This window comes from Pongo abelii, chromosome 18, assembly GCF_028885655.2.
Source record: "Pongo abelii isolate AG06213 chromosome 18, NHGRI_mPonAbe1-v2.0_pri, whole genome shotgun sequence".
Classification (NCBI taxonomy): domain Eukaryota; kingdom Metazoa; phylum Chordata; class Mammalia; order Primates; family Hominidae; genus Pongo; species Pongo abelii.
In genome coordinates this window covers 9,893,615-9,916,614 of record NC_072003.2, presented here as the reverse complement: position 1 = coordinate 9,916,614, position 23,000 = coordinate 9,893,615, and the positions used below count along the sequence as shown (strand labels likewise).

The 23,000-nt window shown below is 47.2% G+C and overlaps 1 protein-coding gene across 3 annotated transcripts in view; it reads left to right on the top strand.

The window, feature by feature from the left end:
- TMEM114 (transmembrane protein 114) overlaps positions 1–23,000 on the top strand; it is a 49,403-nt gene that overhangs the window by 3,510 nt on the left and 22,893 nt on the right. For 2 of the 3 annotated variants that reach the window (XM_024233771.2, XM_054533439.2), the window contains exons 3-4: positions 14,738–14,875; positions 16,992–17,606. The exons of the other annotated variant lie outside the window; for it this stretch is intronic. In XM_024233771.2, the coding sequence (XP_024089539.1) occupies positions 14,738–14,875; positions 16,992–17,224 (371 nt within the window). In that variant the 3' untranslated portion in view covers positions 17,225–17,606. Of the gene's footprint in view, positions 1–14,737; positions 14,876–16,991; positions 17,607–23,000 lie in introns of those variants that run through there. 3 annotated transcript variants of the gene reach the window in all.

Below are 23,000 nucleotides of genomic sequence, written 5' to 3'. Positions count from 1 at the left end.
AGTTGATATGAGTCAGCTCCAGCACACCACTGTGTTAAGTTCCACCAAAGGAGACATACCCTAGACACCTGGAATGTGTGGGAGTTGAGGAAAGGTGGAGGTACCGTGTGCTCTGTCCTGAGCCCCAAACTGCACAAGGGGAAACTCTGAGTGTCTTTGAAGCACTGTTTCAAGAATTATAAGAATTTGGCCAGGTATGGTGGCTCATGTCTGTAATCCCAGCACTTTGGGAGGCTGAGACAGGCAGATCACCTGAGGTCAGGAATTTGAGACCCGCCTGGCCAACGTGGTGAAATCCCATCTCTACTAAAAATACAAAAATTAGCCCAGTGTGGTGCCACATGCCTGTAGTCCCAGCTACTCAGGAGGCTGAGTCATGACAATCGCTTGAACCTGGGAGGCAGAGGTTGCAGTGAGCTGAGATTGCACCACTGCACTCCAGTCTGGGCAACAGAGTGAGACTCTGTCTCAACAAAAAAAAAAAAAAAAAAAAAAGAATGATAAGAATTCTGGTCATGGAAGTGAGGGAGATGGGGGTCACATACAAGCTAAAACCCTTACAAAACAGAGGCCTGTGATCCTGGGATAGGTGTCTTAACCTCTCTGAGCCTCAATGTTCACATCCGTCAAAATAAGATGTTGAATGGTTAGACTTCCATCAAGGGATATGGTTAGACTTCCATGAGATGGAATAAAAATGGATGAACAAAACGGACCTTACCTAGGACCAGTCATAAAGGAATGACCAGACTTGTCAGAAAGGAATGACTTGACAAGTTTCCCCACATATGGTAAGTGCTCAGTAAGCATGAGCTCTCCCTTTGCCCTTCCTTCCAGCCTCCTTCTGGAGGTAGTAACATCTATGGAGTACTGATCCTTTGCCAAGCTGGGTGTGTGCATTCAGCCGACTTATCACATCCGTGGGTCAATTGGACGGCTAACCATAGTAGGCACTGGGCTGGCTTCCTCTTCAATATTGACAATGCACAACCCTGCTTGTTTCAGGATTTTGAGAAAGAGCAGAACTCACATCCACAGTCTATTCACTCGTTCACCCTCAGTCCTAGGGCTAACCCGCAGTTTCACCACCAAGTAGGCACGTGGTCATGGCCCTTTCCTTATTTCCTTATACCTCTCTGAGCCTCAGTTCCCTCCTGTGCAAAATGAGGATAATTGTCATCTCTTTTTCTAAGGTTATTGTTAGGCTAAAATGGGAGAGTGTATTTAAAGAGCCTAATGTGGTGTCTGGCCTCCGTAAGTGTACTATAAGTGGTAGCTGCTATTATTCCCATTATATCATCCAAGAAAAAGGACAAGCTGCCCCTTCATACCATGTACTCCTTGCAAATCACCCCTAGAAAGAGCTTTTTTTTTTTCTCCGCATAATCTCTTTTTCTTCTAAAATGAATTTTGAGTTTGGTCCAAGCTCTTCTATTATATGAAGACGTTTCATTCCTTTAAGGACCTGCTGCAGAGGCCATAGAGGAGAAGCTAGCTGACAAGCAGCATGTTTGACAAGCAGCATGTTCTCTAAGTTCAGCCTCCTAGATAAATCCTGGTGGGGGTGTATGGGAAGAAATCTTGATTTTTCCTCTAAGAAAACCCTCACAGAGAGACCACTTAAATGCCAAGTAATTTGCTGTAATCTCCTGGCAGATGTAGGACTGTTAGGGAAGTCCCATGATCTAACTTGCCTCCAGATATGATTTGGCTGTGCCCCAACCCAAATCTCATCTTGAATTGTAGCTTCCTTAATTCCCATGTGTTGTGGGAGGGATTCGGTGGGAGGTAATTGAATCATGGGGGCGGGTCTTTCCCATGCTGTTCTTGTGATAGTGAACAAGTATCCCGAGATCTGATGGTTTTATAAAAGGGGTTCCCCTGCACGAACCCTCCTGCCTGCCACCATGTAAGACGTGACTTTGCTTCTCATTCACCTTCAGCCAGGATTGTGAGGCCTCCCCAGCCATGTGGAACTGTCAGTCCATTAAACCTCTTTCCTTTATAAATTACCCAGTCTCAGGTGTGTCTTTTTCTTTTTCTTTTCTTTGCTTCCTCTTCTTTTTTTTTTTTTTTGAGATGGCGTTTCACTCTTGTCGCCCAGGCTGGAGTGCAATGGCGTGATCTCGGCTCACTGCAACCTCCGCCTCCCGGATTTAAGCAATTCTTCTGCCTCAGTCTCCCAAGTAGGTGGGATTACAGGTGCCCACCACCACACCCGGCTAATTTTTGTATTTTTAGTATAGATGGGGTTTCACCATGTTGGCCAAGCTGATCTCAAACTCCTGACCTCAGGTGATCCGCCTGCCTCACCCTCCCAAAGTGCTGGGATTACAGGGTGGGCCATTACGCCCAACCAGGTATGTCTTTATTAGCAGCGTGAAAACAGACTAACACACCTCCTTAATTCTGCTTAGCCACCTTGGGAAAGTGGAGTTGAGCAGAAATATCAGGTCCATAAACAGGTACATCCCAATAACCTCCACTCTTTCAGCCACAGAGAGAAGTTTTCAATGAAACAGGTTCCTTTTCAGCAAAATCCACTTTGCTGAAGTGTTTTGTCTTCCAGATTAGCTCCGGGGAAGTCGAGGGTTTGTTTCTTGGGCTAGGGACTGGAATTATTTTTGGTGGAAAGTAGATTTTCAAATTCAGCACAGTGTAGATTAAAGAGCTATGGTCTAGAATGAACCAGGCTAGCTGTATCAGCCAGGAACTTTTTGGTGGCAAGTGATAGAAACTCAAATCTTACTGGCTTCAATAAAAAAAGAAATTACTGGTTCATGTAACTGAAAAGCTCACGTCTGCTGGAATCCACTGTTAAACTCAATTTCTTTCCTCTTCTTTTTGGGCTTTGCTTTATTCTGTTTGGGTTCTGCTTTCAGCTAAATCCTCTCCCACCTTAGCAACCCTAAAAAGGGAGATGTTCTGTTTCTCATGAATTCCACCAAACTTTCAGCTAGGTTTTCCACTGGACCACAACGGGTGACATGCTCAGTCCTGAGCCAATCCCTCGAGCCAAGGGGATGGAATATGCTGATTGGCCAGGCTGAGTCATGTGCCCACTTGTAACCGGAGTGGGTTGGGATCAGCTCCATAGATAAGGGTGGGAAGGTGGGGAAGAGTGGTCACATGATCACAGGCAGCTCAAGGTGCTGTCCTCAGGTATAGGGGCAGGCAAAACCCACATGTGCCTACATCAGTGGGGTTCAAATCCTGGCCCCACTTCTTGCTAGCTGTGTGCCTTTTTTTTTTGTTTTTGAGACATGGTCTTGCTCTGTTGCGCAGGCTGGAGTGTAGCAGCACGATCATAGCTCACTGCAGCCTCGAACTCCCAGGCTCAAGCAACTCTCCTGCCTCAGCCTCCCAAGTAGCTGGGACCACAGATGTGCACCATTACACCAGACTAATTTTGTATTTTTTTTTGTAGAGATGGGGGTCTTTCTATTCTGCCCAGGCTGGTCTGGAACTCCTGGGCTCAAGCGACCCTCCTGCCTTGGCCTCCCAAAGTGCTGGGATAACAGGCCTGAACCACTGTGCTCGGCCAGCTGTGTGACTTCTGATGAGTCACCTGCATCCACAAATGGGCTGTTCTAAGATGAAATGAGATCACATAAACAAAGCAGCCAGCCCTGGACTCTGCACATAGTAGGAGCTCAGTTAATGCCTCCTCTTCCTGCTCTAATTCACATTGCCTTCCTGAGCCTCAAGCTTTTCATCTATGAAATACAGCTAATCATTGCAGACCCACCAGATGCACTTATTTGCTCAGTACATACTGATTTCATCCCCAGTACTGGGCCAGCTGCCTGGTGTAGAACATGATGAGACAGTTGCTGTGTGCTGGACACCATTCTGAGCTCTTGGCTTATATCTACTCATTTAATCTTCACAGCAGCCCAAGAGGCACTATTATTATCATCCTCACTCTACAGATGAGGCAATGGAGACATAGGGAAGTTAGGTATGATATCTAAGTTTGCACAGTAACTGGAACTTCTAGGATTTGAACCCTAGCAGTTTCCTTTCCTTTCCTTTCCCTTCGTTTCCCCTTCCTTTGCCCTTCCTTTCCCCTTCCTTTTCCCTTCCTTTCCCCTTCCTTTCCCCTTCCCTTCCCTTCCCTTCCCTTCTCTTTTCTTATCTCACTCTGTTGCCCAGGCTGGAGTGCAGTGCTGAGATCTCGGCTCACTGCAGCTTCCACCTCCTGGGTTCAAGCAATTCTTCTGAGCCTCCTGCCTCAGCCTTCTGAGTAGCTGGGACTACAGATGTGCACCACCATGCCCGGATCATTTTTGTATTTTTAGTAGAGATGGGGATTCACCATGTTGGCCAGGCTGGTCTCGAACTGTTGACCTCAAGTGATCCACCCGCCTCGGCCTCCCAAAGTGCTAGGATTACAGGCATGAACCACTGCACTCAGCCTACTAAGCAGTTTGTTTCTACTCCATTGAAGCAATGCAACTCTGAGTATAGTTTCAGTGTGTAATGTGTGTATATTAAGATTAGAGGTCATGGTAGCCCAGAGGAGCTCCTAGCCCTGTTTCTGGGGTTCAGAGTCCTGCTATCCAACATTGCCTCTTTCAGACAGGAAACCAGAGACCTGCATTACGAGAAGGAACAGCAGGTTCAGAGCCATGAGGCAGGACTGAGCTTGGTATGTTCCAGAAATAGCAGGAAGGCTGGTGTTTCTGGAGGGTGGTGTGGAAAATGCTTCTTCAGGGCACTTCCTGTTTTTTTTTTCTATGTCTTACCTCAGCTGCATCTCCTAAGAGCCCATGAGAGAGGCCAGGCTGGTCAGATGAGGACACCAGACCCAGAGAGGTCAAATGCCTTGTCCAACACAGCATGCCAGCGGTGGAAGCTGAACTGAGAGGAAGTGGTCTGGCCAGGCTGTCCTCTGCGGAGGCGAGGCTGGAAAAATCACAAGACTGGATTTCCAGTTTTTCTGGGTGCTGGGCTGTTGCAGTGACATGGAAAATTAAAACCAGCCCACCCACGATGCCTGGTGCAAATTGCAAGAGTGGAGGAGGTGAGGGACAGAGCAAGGATTGGGTACATAAATGCTTGAAGAGGCTTCCTGAGCCCAGGAGGGAGGAACTCTCACTGTGATTTATGCATAGCTGTGCTGCAGGCAGTCAGGGAAGGGGCAGGTGCCTGTGGATCTTCGCTTCTCTGGGCACAAGGGCCTGGGCTTCAGGCTGCCTTTCTGAGGTGCCCATTAAAAAATAAAGGCCACATTCTAAACTAACAAAAGTTCATATTTAAAGTAAGTCCACTTCTGGCTGGGCGCAGTGGGTCACACCTGTAATCCCAGCACTTTGGGAGGCCAAGGCGGGCGGATCACTTGAGGTCAGGAGGTTGAGAGCAGCCTGGCCAACATGGCAAATCCCTGTCTCTACTAAAAATACAAAAATTAGCCAGGCGTGGTGGCGTGTGCCTGTAGTCCCAGCTACCTGGGAGGCTGAGGCACGAGAATTGCTTGAGCCCAAGAGGCAGAGGTTTCAGTGGGCCGAGATCACACCATTGCACTCCAGCCTGGGCAACAGAGTGGGACCCTGTCTCTCACACACACACAAGTCCACTTCTTAGTATTGGCCATGTGAGTCTTCTAAGAAGTTCACCATACCAGTTTGAAACCAAGATATGTATAGCCTCACTGCCCACAGATGGAGAGATGGCTAGACATTTATAGGTGTATGTTCATGTTGTGGAATATTATATAGCCTGTAAAAAGAATATAGTAATGCATATTAGTATTAATATTACACAGCCTATAAAAAGAATATGTTAAGATGTACTGTGGAATGAAGCAAGTTACAGAGTGTTATGGGCAGCAGGATGTCACTTATTATCCCCCCTCAAAGAAACTCCCCAATATTACACCTTTTCTGTGGGTATATAACAAAATTTTAAGATACACGTTTACCTTATGTGCCATTAAGATAGACAAATATACTGCCAATTATGATTGTGAGGTGCTGTGGATGGTCAAACATACTCTATTTTCAGATCTGTTAAAGTATGATAAAGGCTGGGCATGGTGGCTCACACCTGTAATGCCAGCACTTTGGGAGGCCGAGGCAGGTGGATCACTTGAGCTCAGGAGTTCTAGACCAGTCTGGGCAACATGGTGAAACCCTGTCTCTACCAAAAATACAAAAAATTAGCCGGACGTGGTGGCATGTGCCTGTGGTCCCAGCTACTTGGGAAGCTGAAGTCGGGGATTGCTTGTGCCTGGGAGATGGAGGTTGCAGTGAGCCGAGATAAGGCCCATGGCACTTCAGCCTGGGTGTCAGAGTGAGACCCTATCTCAAAAACAAACAACAAAAAAAGTATAATCAAGTGTGCATTGTAGAATTTGAGGAATATGTGAATATACAGAAAAATTAGAAATGTATGGACAAAAATTGGGAAGATATACACGGAGTCATTTACAGAGGGTCACTCTGGAAAGGAAAGGAAGACACAGGGCTTGGGGTGGCCAGGAGGGTCTTGTTTTATTTTTTTTCTTTTTTTACTTCTTTTGAGATGGAGTCTCGCTCTGTTGCCCAGGCTGGAGTGCAGTGGTGTGATCTCGCCTCACTGTAGCCTCCGCCTCCCAGGTTCAAGTGATTCTCCTGCCTCAGCCTCCCGAGTAGCTGAGATTACAGGTGCACATCACCATGTCCGGCTAATTTTTGTATTTTTAGTAGAGACGGGTTTTCGCCATGTTGGCCACGCTGATCTCAAACTCCTGGCCTCAAGTGATCTGCCTGCCTTGGCCTCCTAAAGTGCTGGGATTATAGGCATGCATCGTGCCAGGCCTTGTTTTAATTTTTTCTAAAAAGAATGTTATCATGTGTTGATGTAAAGCAAGCCCCAAGAGGGCTGCCTCTGTGGTTGGATTTCTCATTAGAGTGGCTTGTAGGGCTATTTGTGACCCTGGCTCACCTCTCCAGCTGCAAGAGCTGAGATACTGCTACTTTGGGTGTCTCCTACTTCTGGATGTTGTTATTTTCTGTCCCCACTTTTAGGAATCCCTCTCCTACTTCTCAGCCCAGTTAACGCCTCACCGTCTTGCCTCCAGGTCTCAGCTGAGACCTCTCCCCACTCAGGAAGCCTTTAACTTCTCAAGCTGGAGTACGTGTCCATGTCTGCAGTCCCACGACCCCTTTGTCCACTTCTCTTGTAATCTCATTCCAGCTCTGACACTGCATGGCCATTGGATCTTGGGGTAGTTAATGTAAGTTCCTTGAACCTCAATTTTCCCACCTGTGAAATGGGAATTAAAAACTCCTACCTGGTAGAGTCTAAGTTGACGATGAGAAAGAGAAAAGTATTCTCAAATTCAGTGCCCACGGCTCTGCAAGGTCTGAGTCCAGTTGACAAGCGAGGAAAACGAGGCTTTTGAGTGATGATGTGGTTTGCTTGGGTAAGAGGCGGAGTCAGGATTTGAACCCACGTCTTTGCTCAGAGACTCCTGCTCTTTCCATATCCTAACAATACCTCTTGGAGACCATGAAGAGGCAGCCCCCATCCTCCAGGACAGACTCAAGGGCACACACACATATATATATATATATAAAATTTTAAAAGCTACTGCCTTACCAGGCATAACAGGACTGCCTAGCTCTGAGCTCTTCCTGAAGTCTCAAAGTCACACTGACAAGGTTAGAAAATAAAGGCGGTGATATTTCTTCCTTGTAGTAAGTGGATCCTGAGACCTTCTTCTTTTGCCAGAGCTTTTGACGTTCCTGGGGTAAGAGACATCCCCCGCTCCGCATAAGAGCACTGAACGCCCCGGGGCTTCCTGACTTCACAAACATCACGGAAGACTACTTTCCCCATTGAGCAGCTCTTCGAACAGCATGATAATGGAAAAGTCACAAACACTTTTTTTGTTTGTTTTTGGTGTGAACATCCTTGCTTCTTTCTGGGGTTGCTTTTCCCTTGACTTGTAGCAAAGCATTTTTGCGTCTAAAATATCTCTGCACTTGGGCACACACGTTTACCATTGATGAAACAATGGCCTGCCAATATTTTATATTATTTTATTTTTTTGAGATGGAGTCTCACCCTGTCACCCAGGCTAGAGTGCAGTGGCACAGTCTCGGCTCACTGTGATCTCCGCCTCCCAGGTTCAAGCGATTCTCCTGCCTCAGCCTCCCAAGTAGCAGGGATTAAAGGCCTGTGCCACCAAGCCCAGCTAATTTTTGTGTTTTTAGTAGAGATGGGGTTTCACCATGTTGCCCAAGCTGGTCTTGAACTTCTAACCTCAGGTGATCCGCCTGTCTCAGCCTCTCAAAGTGCTGGGATTACAGGTGTGGGCCACCACGCCCAGCCAACATTTTAATATTACTAGTAATTCCGTGTAATAATAATAGCTATCATTTATTGAGTACCTACTGTATGCCATCCAAGATGTGGTACTGTGTGGATGGTGTCATTCCTAAAAAGACACGCTCGTGTACTAAGCCCCAGTACCTGCGAATGTGACTTATTCAGAAAGAGCATCTTTGCAGGTGTAATTCAGACTCTTGAGATGAGGCAATCTTGGACTAACTTGGTGGGCTCTAAATCCTATGACAAGTGTCCTTATAAGAAGAAGAGAAGGTGGCCACGTGTGGATGGAGGTAGGGATTGGAGTGATGTAGCCACAAGCCAGGGAGCATCACAGATTGCCAACGGCTCCCAGGACATAAAAGAGGCGAGGAAGGATTCTCCCCTAGAACCATCAAAGGGAACACAGTCCTGTTGATATCTTGATTTTGTACTTCTGGCCTCCAGAACTGTAAGAGACTAAATTCCTGTTGCTTGGAAGCCACCCAGTTTGCCTTCATGTGTTACAGTGGCCACAGGAAACACATACCACCACCTGATCTAAGAACAAGGCCCCCCCACCACCACTGCCCACCTATTTTTCTGCATCATCACACTTATTTCCTTTGTGACACATCACAGCCTGCAATGATCTTTGTTTCCTTGTTTCGTGGCTACTCTATCTCCTGTGCCCATCTGTGAACTCCATGAGGGCAGTGGCCTTGTTCAATGAGGTGTCCCCAGGCCCTAGGACAGGGCTTGGTCCTCACTGGGGACCCCAAGTCGTTTGTTTCTGAATGAATGCATGTGCTCAGGGTTGAGTTCAGTGCTTTTGAAAACACTGCCGGTGGCTCATGCCTGTAATCTTAGCACTTTGGGAGGCCAGGGTGGGTGGATCACTTGAGGTCAGGAGTTCGAGAGCAGCCTGACCAATATGGTGAAACGCCGTCTCTACTAAAAAAAATACAAAAATTAGTCAGGAGTGATGGCAGGTGCCTGTAGTCCCAGCTCCTCAGGAGGCTGAGACAGGAGAATTGCTTGAACCCAGGAAGTGGAGGTTGCAGTGATCTGAGATGGCACCACTGCATTCCAGCCTGGGTGACAGAGCGAGACTCCGTCTCAAAAAAAAAAACAACAAAAAAAACAAAAAGAAAAAAGAAAACATTGCCAATCAGGAAAACAACCCTGCAGGAAGGTCTTAGGTCTTAAATATTTTTTACAAATGAGGAAATGAGGGCTCACAGAGGTGAAGGGACTTACCTAAGGTCACATGGTGAGTAAGAGTATCTGGTTGGCCTCAGACCCAAGATCCTTCTCTTCCAAGACCGTCAACAGGGAGTGACAGAACTGATGTGGAAATCCAAGGTTCAGGAAGTTTGCTTTTGAGTCCAATGCAGTAGCTGCCCCCACATCATCCCTCTCTAGCTGTTAAAGGCAGACACCTTTAACAGCTTCAGGGGCTGTGGGAGAAGGAAAGGGCCAATTAGATCTGCAGAGTAGAGGGAAGGGAAGCGGCTTTCATTGAGGGCTTGAGCCCAAGTCATCTGCTATGGTCCTCATGTCAAGATGAATATGGTCCATTTCCGTTTTTCAAATGAGAAAATTGAAGCTCAATGAGGCAGCTCCTCTGAAGTCACATGGCTAGTAAGAACCACACTCAGGTCTGACTCTAAATACTCCACGCTTTCCTCTAAAATTCACTGTTTCAAATGGAGGGTCTATGATCATGTGGGCTTAGCCTGGCATCTCTGAATTGACACATGGCTGTCTGAGTCTCTTAAGACACCACTTTCACCTGACATTACAGCAATTTATGTCTACATCTGAACTTCCTTTCTGAGTTATAAGTTCCAAGGAGGTGGGATTTATGTCTGATTCAACTTTGTACCTCTACAATACCCATCCCAAAATAACGCACCTATTAGATGCTCAGTAAATGCTCAATTTCCTCCCTTCCTTCCTTCCTTAGTTCCTTCCTTCCTTCTTTCCTTCCTTCCCGCTCTCATTCATTAACTCAGCCGTCCGTTGCACAGGGAGCATGTACTACATTCCAGGTTCTGTGTTGCAAGTTATTGGGTATTCAGAAATGTGCAAGAATACATCACAAGAAAGAAATTTTCCAGGTCCTGCTGGCCTTTGATTCCTGCCACCTCTGTCCTGCTCCATCATATCCTTTCCCGCTCGCCAGTGCCTGGGAGATCCCCTGGCCCCTGTCAATGCCCTCCAGCCAGAGACCACTGGGGACACCTCTGCAGATCAAGTTTGGGTTTATTACTTATTGCAGCAAAGGAGAACACACACCATGGGGAGCTGTGGGGTGTCTCAGCAAGAGGTTGCTAGGAAGGACTTATGGGATTCGGGCTTTGATGGGGTGTCTTTGGAGGGTCTAAGGAGGTGGAGGTTTGCTCTGGACTGGGTAATATCAGGAAGTGGAGACAATTCTGTGACCGAATATCTCCATCTTATCTATAGGGAGGCAGACTGGCTGTGACTGAGAAAGTAGGGACAGTCATATTAGCTGGTAGAAGGGGGCGTTTGATATTTTGTGGGTGGCACAGAGACCTTGTTTACACCTCTGCTTGGGCAGCCTGTGAGGTGCCCTTGCTGGGTCTCATTGTATTGTGGTCTCAGATGACCTCGTCTGATGTCGGAGTTCCAAGAGATCATATCCAGCAGAACACCGCAGTCTAGCTATGAGCGCCACGCCAGTTCCCAGAAGCTAGAAAGTATTTCTTTCTTTCTCTCCATCACAGGAGTTCATTAGAGGCTTGTTGATGAATGGGAATCAGGTCTCATGGCCTTAGATATCTGTGTTTGGTTGTAACAGGCTTTCCACATTACCAAAAGGTTTGCAAGATTTCATGCATATTATTTCATTTAGATAGCCCAATACCAAGCTGAGAAACAATAACAATTAACACTTATGATGTGAAAGCACCATTCTAAGAAATTTGTCCATTTTACCTCATCCTCAGTACACAATCCTGTGAAGTGCATACTCTTAGTATTCCCATGTAGCTGATGAGAAAACTGAGGCTTGAAAGTTATAAAGTAACTTGCCTACAGCCCTTCAGCTGGAAGTGATAGGGCTGACATTGGAACCCTGGTGAGCATAGGTGGCAGGTGTTGCATCAATGTTTACTGAAACAATAAACGGAGAAGTGGGGTGACCAGTTGTCCTGGTTTATCCTGCCTGGTCCCTGTAGACACCTGTGGTCACGGTAGATAATTTAATACAGTTGATGATTGTTTGATTCTCAAAAGTGTGATTTGGATGGTCAATCATACAGGTACTCTGTCAACATGCCTGCAAGAGAGGAACTGTCTGTGACTTATTTATTTTTGTCTTCATACCAGTGCTCAGCTTGGAGCTAGACTCACAGCAGACACTCTTAATACGTTTGCTGAATTTAATAAGTTCTAGGAGATCAGTGGGCAGGTGTTTTCACTCTTATTTTGCTGACAAGGCTCAGAGTGGTCCAGTCACTTGTCCAAAGTCACACAGCTTGTATGTCACAGACTCTTTTTCAGTGGTCTTTTGACTGTAACCCCTCACTCTGAAACTACATATCCACCACGTCCCAAATAACCCAGCCCCCACAAAATTGGCGATGATGATTTTTTTTTTATCATATCCACATTCCAAAGGGGACTATCTTCCCCAAGTGCATTCAGAGATGTGGCTAGCGATGGGAATATTTCCAAGTAGAAGAGAACTTGGAATCAATATTCATGTTCCAAAACCACAATCCTGGGGAAAAAATGTAGCAAAGAATAGGGCACACACACAAAGAAAGCTAAACCAAATTTCAGCAGGAGATTTTACAGCTCTCTCCTGGGTGGCTTGTTCTTACCCAGGCATTTAATTGAATGTGGACATCAAGGCAGCTTGCAGCACGACTGGGGAACTCACATGGGGCCGCCACAGCTGCATCCACTCTGGGAAACCTCATTAATTTCTGAATGAGAAATGATTTCCTTTCTCGGCCTCAGTCTGAGACCATGGTGTATGGGGGGATGGATTTTAAAGGACTAGGTTTTTGCATGAGCTGTGGTACTTCCCTGCCCAAGACCTTTCCCTGAAAAAGAAAGAAAGAAAGAAAAAAAGAAAGAAAGAAAGACCACAGGTATCATCCCCTGTAACCACATTTTATCCCAGGACAGCCTTGGGAGGAAGTTCAGTCTTGTTTTCTTGACTCACCAAAGTTAGTGCCACTTGAGGGACTGAAGAAAAAATGATTTGGTGAGAGTGGAGGTCACAGACCAAGTTATTATTATCACCATCATCTTTATTATTGACAGAGTTATGATTTATTTAGTGCCTGCTCTATGGGACGCAGAACTGCACATCTTACTACATTGCCCCATGTTGCCCTGTGGTCTTCACAAGTATTATTCTCATGATAATTCTCTGAGCCATATACTTTTACCTCCATTTCATAAGAAGTGGAAATGGAGGTTCTGAGTAATTAAACGACATGCCCAGGACCCCACAGTCAGCCTGAATTAGAGTGCAAATAATCCGGCTCTGAAGTCTATATTTTTCATCCCCATGAGGTCATCTCTTAGGCTCCCTCAGTTTTTTCTTATTTCCTAGAAACTGACATATTTTCCTGCCTGAGAGCCACACTGTCTAGCTCAAAATTCACTCATTCACTCATTCATTCAATACATTGTCAACACATATCTCTTCAGCACTTACCATGTCCCAGAACAGAACCTCTGCTAGAAACTCAGGGATACAATTGTGCACAAGGGAATAAGATCCTCTCTGCCAAAGAACTCATGTTCTGTCAGGTGAGACATAAAAGTAACTCAGATGCCCTCAACACTAGGTAATAAATGCCTGTCCCTATGGGGTGCTGAGGGGGCACAGAGGAAGGGCACTTGACTGGGTGGACAGTGGTGAATGCAGTGTAAGGAAAGACTTCCCGGAACAAATGATGCTTAGCCTGTACTGAAGGATAAGAAAGTATTTATTTTCATACCTATCCTATTGCCAAAAGGATTTAAAGATGCTTGGCACCCAGCTCATAGTAAACAACCAATACACATTTGGTAAATGAAGGATGGATAAAAAAATAACTTTGCACTTGTTTCCCTTTTTTCTTTGGCTGCTGGGAAGCTCAGAGCCAAAGTAGTGGCAGAGGTATAGACCCTGAAACCTTAGACTTCCTCCTCCTCCATTCACCCCCCACCATGGGTCTTGACTTTCTTGTCATTCATCTTTTCCACTGGCTGATTTTATAGGTTGTATTATTATTTATCTTTGACTGTTTGGGCTTGGGAGTTCTCTAGAAATGGCCCCAGATCCTACTAGAGAAGAGGCAAGAGAAATACATTCAATGCAGGACTGTTCTCCAGGTGGATCTGTTTGGCTCTGCAACCCGGGGGCAGCATCTCCCCCTTCACTTTGATTATCCCACACATCACGTGGTCTTCATGCCCTGAGAATAACAGTGTCCCCTTTAATTCTCACAATGCCCAAAGCCCTTCATCCACAGAGTCCCTGCTCCTCCATCCCATCCAAAAAGCTTGCATGATGCAATCAAGGTGCTGGCAAAAACTTTAAACAAAACAAAACCCAAAAATCTTGCATGAGGCTCCTCCTTGTGGTGACAAATATGTTCTTGTAGAGAACGGGGCCGGCACTCCAGTCAGTGAAGCCAGCCTTGGGAGAAGGATAACTTCCAAATGATCAGCAAGTGCTGTCGCCAAAATGCCATGCTAAAGATCACAGTGGTTTTTAGATCTCTTAAGGTCCCACGGCTGTGGAGGCAGAGCGAAGGCACAAACTACTTCCAGCCATCCCCCAATCCCAAGTTCTTCCTAACACCCCAGCTCTTGCAATGAATAATTAATAATGTGTGCGATCATCTGCATTGTAGCTTCCCTCTTGTTAGAAACCAGCTCTGGCCAGGCACAGTGGCTCACACCTGTAATGCCAGCACTTTGGGAGGCCAAGGCAGGAGGATCGCTTGGGCCCAGGAGTTTGAGACCAGTCTGGGCAACATATCAAGACTTCATCTTTACTAAAAATTAAAAAATTAGCCGGGTGTGGTGGTGCACACCTGCAGTCCCAGCTACTCGGGCAGCTTAGGTGAAAGGTTTCCTTAAGCCCAGGTGGTTGAGGCTGCAGTGAGCCATGGTTGTGCCATTGTACTTCAGCCTGGGTGGCAGAGCAAGACCCTGTCTCAAAAACAAAACAAACAACAACAACAACAAAACAACAACAACAAAGCACACAGCCTTGCACAAGATGAGCCTCAATCACTGTTGTCATAGTCATCATCATCATCAGAAACAGTAGAAGTAATAGTCATAGGGGTAGTGACAGTGTGGATTTTCCCCAGCTCTAGTAGGTGCTTGGGAAGTGTTTGTTGATTGAATGAAGGATGTTAGTAACTCTCCTCTGCCTGGTATCCTCTCTGTCTCTTCTAAGCCATGCATGGGACATTTGTGATTCTGCTGCCGCTCAGCCTGATCCTGATGGTTTTTGGGGGGATGACGGGGTTTCTGAGCTTCCTCCTCCGAGCCTACCTCCTCCTCCTGCTCACTGGAACTCTCTTCCTCTTTGGAGGTAGGTGCCCACCCTGCCTGGGGCTCTGGCTTGGGGTCTGGGGTTTGGGCAATGGGTACTGGCTACGAACCCTCAGCAAACGAGGGGGATCCCAGGGCCTCGTGGGATTCAGTTTCCCCTTCTGGGATATCAGTTGGAAGATATGAGTGGTTTTCAGTCCAGAATCACTTAGTCTCTGGTTCCAAGACAGGAGCAGTGCAGAGGGAGCAGTTTCCAAGAATCCTTTTCATTACTTCACCAAAGAAGCCGCATGTATTACCTTTGCCCAAACTCTTCATAGCTTCAAGCTTTAGGGCTGTAAGCTGGCAAGAGACCCTCACTCCAGCCACCCTCACTCTCTCCTGTTGATCAGCCATTCTCATAGATACTGCTTTGATCGACTAAAAAACGGGCATGACCAGGCACAGAAAGACAAACACCTCATGATCTCCTTTGTATGTAGAATCTAGAACAGTCAAATTCAGAGAAAGAGAGAATGGAACAGGCTGGGGATGCGGGCAGGGGAGGGTGGGGAGATGTTGGTCAAAGAACACAAAATTTCAGTTCAAAAGAAAGAAGTTCAGTGATCTGTTGGGCATCATGGTGACAGCAGTTAACAACAGCCTATTGTATTCTTGAAAATCGCTGAGAGTAGATTTTAGTTCTCACCACACACAAAAGAAATGCTAAGCATGTGAGGCCGTGCCTGTGTTGAATAGTTTGACTGAGCCATTCCACAGTGTACACACACATATCAAACCCTCATGCTGTGCACCATAAATACATACAATTTTTCCTTGTCAATTAAACAGCAGCACACACAAAAACAAGACGAAACAAAACAACAGGTGGACAGGCAATGGCTAGGTTAACACCATTGGTTGGTTCAGTGGACCAGAGGTTTTGAAAAATGGGACCTGGCACGTGGCTGGCTGCCTTACGGGCTGTCTGTATCCCTATGTATTTGAAATGTTTCTTTTTCAAAAAAAAAAAAAAAAAAAAAAAGATAGCAGTGATGACATGCACCCTTGGAATCCACAGAGGGAAAAAAAAACAAAAGGGATATCTGGAGGTGAAAATATTGCAAAGCTCTCATCTCCTCTAACCACTCACTATTATTATTAATACTAGCATTAATAGTTCACCCAATGACAAATTCTCGAAACCAGCACTGCCTGGTAGAAGTTTCTGTGATGATGGAGAAATTCCCTAATCCATGCAGAGCATCGGGAGCTGCAAACCAGGCCAGGGCAGTGAGTGCTGATGGGGGACTGAGCTGTTAACTTTATTTAAATTAGTTAACTTAAATTTAAATAGCCATGTGTAACTGGTCAGTGGCTATTGTACTGGACCATGTGGCTCAAATCTAATATCTGTGGAGAACCACCATGGGCCAGGCACCGTTCTAGGTGCTGGGGAATTGAAAATGAGCAAAACCAACAGGAGCATGTCTGCCCTCTGGACACTCACAGGCCACTGGGGGAGAAAGATGTTAGTTAAATAATTACACAAACATGCCTGCAATCCCAGCACTTTAGGAGGCAGAGACAGGCGGATTACTTGAGGTCAGGAGTTTGAGACCAGCCTGGCCAATATGGTGAAACCCTGTCTCTACTAAAAATACAAAAATTAGCCGGGCATGGTGGCAGGCATCTGTAGTCCCAGCTACTCAGGAGGCTGAGGCAGGAGAAGAACTTGAACCCAGGAAGCAGATGTTGCAGCAAGCTGAGATCGCAGCAAGCTGAGATCGCACCGCTGCACTCCAGCCTGAGCGACAGAGCGAGACTCTGTCTAAAAAAAAAAAAAAAACTACACACACAAAAGAATGCAAAGTTGCAATTGTGACCTGGGCAGTGATGGGCAGCTGTATGGTGCTGTGGAATCACTCACTGCTCAGGCAAGTCCAGGAATTGAAGCATGAGCTGCGACGTGTGGGGAGGGTAAGAGTTGCCGATGACAGGCAGAGAAGCAGGGGTGAATGCACCCAGAGGGGAGACCAGCACGCGCAAAGGTCCCGCAGCAGGAAGGAGCGAGGACGCTGGACATCGGGCAGCGTGGCTGCGCAGGGCGAGGAGGAGGAGGGGAGTGCTGGGGCGGGGTGGGGGGTTGATCTGCTCTCCCTTTGCCCTCCCTGCAGCCATGGTGACCCTCGCTGGGATCAGCGTCTACATAGCGTATTCAGCCGCCGCCTTCCGGGAGGCGCTGTGTCTCCTGGAGGAGAAGGCCCTCCTGGACCAGGTGGACATCCGCTTCGGCTGGTCCCTGGCCCTGGGCTGGATCAGCTTCATCGCCGAGCTGCTCACCGGGGCAGCCTTCCTGGCAGCAGCCCGTGAGCTCAGGCTGAGACGGAGGCAGGACCAGGCCATATGAGCCTGGGCGCTGGGTCGTGCAGGGGAGGGAGGGGCTTGGCCCCGGAGCTTCAGCGACCCATCTCCATGGGCTGCGGCCTTCTCTTCCTCAAAGGCCACTCGGGAAGGCCAGGCACCCCCCCTCCTTCCCCCACAAATCTCCGCGGACTAAGCTTGGGCCCTGGCTGTTATCCTAGTGCCTGTGCGCTCACGTCCGTGTGTGTCCGTGTGGCTTGGAGGAGCCTGAGGGAGTGCCAAACCGCTTCGCGAGAAATAAAAACGATCCTTTAATCACACACAGAGCTTTACAGACTGCAAAGTCCTCACGCCCCCTCCGACTTCATTTCCTCCTCACCCGTGTCCCTTGGATCACCTCCTTGGTGGGTCTGGGAAAGGGGGAGGGTGCCCTTCCTCCTGGGCCCGGTAGTGCGTTGAGCTCTCTCAGGTGAGCTCTGGCCTGGAGTTCCTTTTGCTCTAAAATAACTCTGGCATGACATTGGCTTTCTATGGGGTCGGGTTAGGTCTACAATATGAAGCTGCAAGACTCCCAAGAGATTGGCCAATTGATAGAGCACTCTTCAAGACTAATCATAGCTTTTCCGTCCTCCCCCAGCAAAATCCATCCCTCCTTTCATCCTGGTGTTCTGCCCCTGGGAATGGGCTCCCCATCCGGGTCCCCTGGGGCAGTGCTGTTCACATTTAGTGTACCCAAGACTCTGGGCTTGTTGATACTCATGGGACGATGCCACCCCCAGGGTGTCTGAGCCAGGAGGCCTGGGCGAAGCCCAAGAACTCACATTTCTAACTAGCTTCCAGGCGATGCCGAGGCTTCTGGCCCAGATCCACTGTTTGCATAGATGCCAAGGTGGGGTGTTTGTTAAGTGACAGAGAAGGGTTGTCACCTCGCTGCTCTTAGAATCACCTGGGTATCTTCCCAAAATCCTGCTGCTCTGGCTACATCCTTGATCTGATATTCTCTAGGGCTGATGTCGAGGCATCGGTGTTTTTTAAGAGCTCTCCAGGCTATTCTAATCCAAAACCATGGCTGAGATTCTGTTCCTGTAAGATTCCAAGTCATGAGATGTAGGGGAGGGCCCGAGGAGCCTTTGGCTTAGGAAACTCTGGGAGGTGCTGATGGTTTGGGGAATACTGGTGTGGATTAAAAGATGACAACACCATTATCAACAACATGGCATCATCATCTTCATCATGACATCATCATCACCATGACATCAGCACTATCATCATCATAACTGACACCCACTGAGTACTTTCTATGCACCTGTGCTATTCTCCATGCCAGTCGGTCAGTCATTCAACAAACATCATGACATCATCACCACTATGACATGACATCACCACCACAATGACATGACACCACCATGACATCAGCATGGTCATCATCGTAACTGACACCCACATCTATGCACCTGCGCTATTCTCCATGCCAGTCGGTAAGTCAGTCATTCAACAAACACCCAAAGGAAGGCCAGTACACACCAGCAACTAGGGGGGAAATGACTCCTCCAGACCCAGCCCTTGCTCTCTCGGGTGCCACATGATTGAGGAGAGAGAGGCATATGAAATATGTAGCCCATGATGAGGACTAGGAGATAAGCAAAGCAGGGTACAGATGAGGAAACTGAGACACCAGCAGGTTAACATAACTGGACTAAGGGCATAAGGAGAGAAAGGGATGCAACTGGGAGTAAACTTCAGAACTGCCTGATTCCAAGGTGGTCCTCCCCGTACTTCCACAAACGCCTGCACTTCTTTACTGGCTGTCTGCTCCTGGGTTCAGGACGTTGCTGCGACGTCCCTGTCTAATCCGGAGAGGCGCAAATGGAGTGGGTTACTCACACGGCCCCATGGGGCTAAATGAGCGCTATTGGAAAATCAGTTGCTATGCTGGGGAAAACAGTTTTTGCAAAGTGAGGGCAGCCATGCTACCGAAAGGGCGGTCTCTGCTTCCACCTGCTGGTCATATTATGGAACTGCTCCAGAGGCAGGATTTGATCCCCAAATTCGTCAAAAGACACTTTTTCAGCCCTCCTAGCGCCCAAGTGCTGGATTAAATACTGCAGGGCCAGAGTCCTCAGCTGGGGCGATTCTCTCCCCCGCCTGACATTTGGCAATGTTTGGAGACAGTTTTGGTTGTTCTTAGTGCGTGTGGGGAGTGATATTACTCACATCTCCAGTGTGAAGAGGCCAGGGATGCTCCTCAACGTCCTACGATGCTCAGGACATCTGGTCCCACACGTCCACCTTGGGACACGCTGAGACACTCTGCTAAGCGAGAAATAATGGACAATAACAAACCAAAGCATGTGTGCACCCTAGGAACTGACAACATAGAAGAATCTCATTCATTCGCCCATCTATTCAAGCATTTGATAAATGCTTGCCAGATACCTACTGTATCAGAGACTGTTCCAGAGCCTGGGGACACATGAATTGGGGTGGCCAAGAAAATCTCCAACCTTCCTAGCTCACATGGGAACAGATGATAAACACATGAACCAATAATCTATCTGAGAGATTCAGACAGTCATTAGTGTTATGAGGAAAACAAAACAAGGTGATGAGGCCGGGCGCCATGGCTCATGCCTGTAATCCCAGCACTTTGGGATGCCAAGGCAGGCAGGTCACCTGAGGTCAGGAGTTTGAAACTAGCCTGGCCAACATGGTGAAACCCCATCTCTACTAAAAATACAAAAAAAAAAAAATTAGCCGGATGTGGTAACACGCGCCTGTAATGCCAGCTACTCAGGAGGCTAAGGCAGGAGAATCACTTGAACCCAGGAGGTGGAGTTTACAGTGAGCCGAGATCGCACCACTGCACTCCAGCCTGGGCGACAGAGTGAGAATCTGTCTCAAAAAAATAAAAAAATAAAAAAATAAAACAGGGTGATGGGATGAAAGGTGTCTGGTAGAGATGTGACTCCAGGGAGGACAATCAGAAAGGGCTTCTTGGAGGAGGTGACAATGTGCTGAGACCCGCATGAAGAACCTGTAGGTAGGGAAACTGCAGACCAGGCAGGTGACAGCACACGCAAAGGCCCTGAGGTGGGAGGAAGCTTCTGCGTTAGAGAGAAATGAAGAGGGAGGGTTGATGGAGAGAAATAGGAGGTGAAGGTAGAGGCGGGGAGGGAGAAGGCAGTGGGCGGTGCCCATGGCCCGTGGTAAGGAGGTGCTGATGATTAAGTGGGGTTGGGATGCTGTTCTATTCTATTCTGTTCTGTTCTATCCTGATCCATTCTGATCTGTTCTATTCTATTCTGATCCATTCTGATCTGTTCTGTTCTATTCGGATCCATCATTCTACTCTCATCTGTTCTGTTGTATTCTGATTTTTTTTCTTTTTTGAAACTGAGTCTAGCTCTGTTAACCCAGGCTGGGGTGTAGTGGCTCAATCTTGGCTCACTGCAACCTCTGCCTCCCAGGTGCAAGTGATTCTCCTGCCTCAGCCTCCCCAGTAGCTGGGACTACGGGCGCGCACCACCATGCACCATGCCTGGCTAATTTTTTGTATTTTTAGTTCAGACGGGGTTTTACAGTGTTAGCCAGGATGGTCTCGATCTCCTGAGCTCATGATCCACCTACCTCGGCGTCCCAAAGTGCTGAGATTACAGGCATGAGCCACTGTGCCCGGCCCGATCCATTCTGTTTTGATCTGTCCTGCTCTATTTTAATCCATTTGGATCAGTTCTGTTCTATTCTGATCCATTTTGTTCTGATCTGTTCTGTTCCATTCTGTCTTGTCTTCTCCTCTTCTATTTTCCTATTCCACTTGGACTCTATCTTGAGAGCGATGTGCCTTTAAGACAGTGGTTCTCAACCCTGGCTCTACATTAGCATCATGTGGGGGGTCTTATTTAAAAAACAACCAGTTGCTAACACTTGGGCCCCAATGGAGCCAAATGCAATCAGACCCACAAGGGCGGACCTGGGCATTGTTATGTTCACAAGGTTCCCCAGGTGATTCTGCTGTGCAGGGGAGGTAAGAACCATTGCTGCAAGACTCTTAGGTCTGTTGTGTGAATGGACCGACCTGCAGGGGTGGGAGTGGATACAGGAAGTCCAGGGAGGGGCCTCCCAGGGCCAGATGAGAGGAGAAAGAACTCGGAGCAAGTAGAGGTGTGGTCGGATCCAGGTGTGCTGGACTAATCAGGGGGTTAGAGGAGGGGATTTATACTCATGAGAAGGTAAACAGGAGGAAGAGGGACTAGGGCGCCTGTCCCTTTGCTGGTGAGGCTCAGCCCGGAGTTGTCCCCTCAGGTTCAGACGTGGTTGGAACCCCTGGCAAACAACTGACCGCTCTCCTTCTCTCAGAGAAGGTGCTCTATCTGGCAAAGAAAATCCATTCATTTATTCACTCATTCATTTATTCACTCGCCATCCACCCATCCATTTACTCACTCATTTCTTCACTTATTTATATATTCATGCACACATTCAGTCTTTGTTCATTCATAAGTTCACTCACTTATACCTGTCCCATGCTTCATTCATTCACTCATTCATTCATTTATTCATACATTTTCTCATTAATCCATTCACACATCCATCCATGCATCCATCCACCCATCCATCATTATCCATCCATTTGCTCACTCACTCGCTCATTCACTCACTCACTTATTCACTCAGTCATTCATTTACTCATTCACTCGCTCACTCATTCACTCCCTCACTCATTCACTCACTCATTCTCTCCCTCACTCACTCATTCCCTCACTCATTCCCTCACTCACTCATTCACTCACTCACTCATTCACTCACTCACTAACTCATTCACTCACTCACTTATTCACTCAGTCACCCATTTACTCATTAACTTACTCATTCACTCACTCACTCATTCACTCACCCATTTCCTCACTCACACATTCCCTCACTCACTCATTCATTCACTCATTCATTCACTCCCTCATTCACTCATTCACTCCCTCACTCATTCACTCATTCACTCACTGACTCACTGATTTACTCATTCACTCACTCATTTACTCACTCATTCACTCACTCACTCATTTACTCATTCACTCACTCATTCCCTCCCTCCCTCACTCACTCATTCCCTCACTCATTCATTCACTCACTCATTCACTCACTCATTCATTCATTCACTTACTTATTCACTCAGTCACTCATTCACTCACTCACTAATTCACTCACTCACTCATTCCCTCACTCACTCATTTACTCACTCACTCATTTATTCACTCACTCATTCCCTCACTCACTCACTCACTCATTCCCTCACTCATTCATTCACTCACTCACTCATTCCCTCACTCACTCATTTACTCACTCACTCACTTATTCACTCACTCATTCCCTCACTCACTCACTCACTCATTCCCTCACTCATTCATTCACTCACTCACTTATTCACTCACTCACTCATTTACTCACTCACTCATTCACTCACTCATTCCCTCACTTACTCACTCATTCATTCCCTCACTCACTAATTCGCTCACTCATTCACTCATTCACTCACTTGCTCACTCATTCACTCACTCACTCATTTACTCACTCACTGATTTACTCACTCACTCACTCATTCACTCACTCATTCCCTCACTCACTCACTCACTCATTTATTTACTCACTCATTCAGTCACTCACTCATTCACTCACTCACTCACTCACCCACTCATTCCCTCACTCATTCACTCACTCATTCAGTCACTCACTCACTCATTCACTCACTCACTCACTCAATCACTCACTCATTCCCTCACTTATTCACTCACTCACTCATTCACTCACTCACTCATTCACTCACTCAT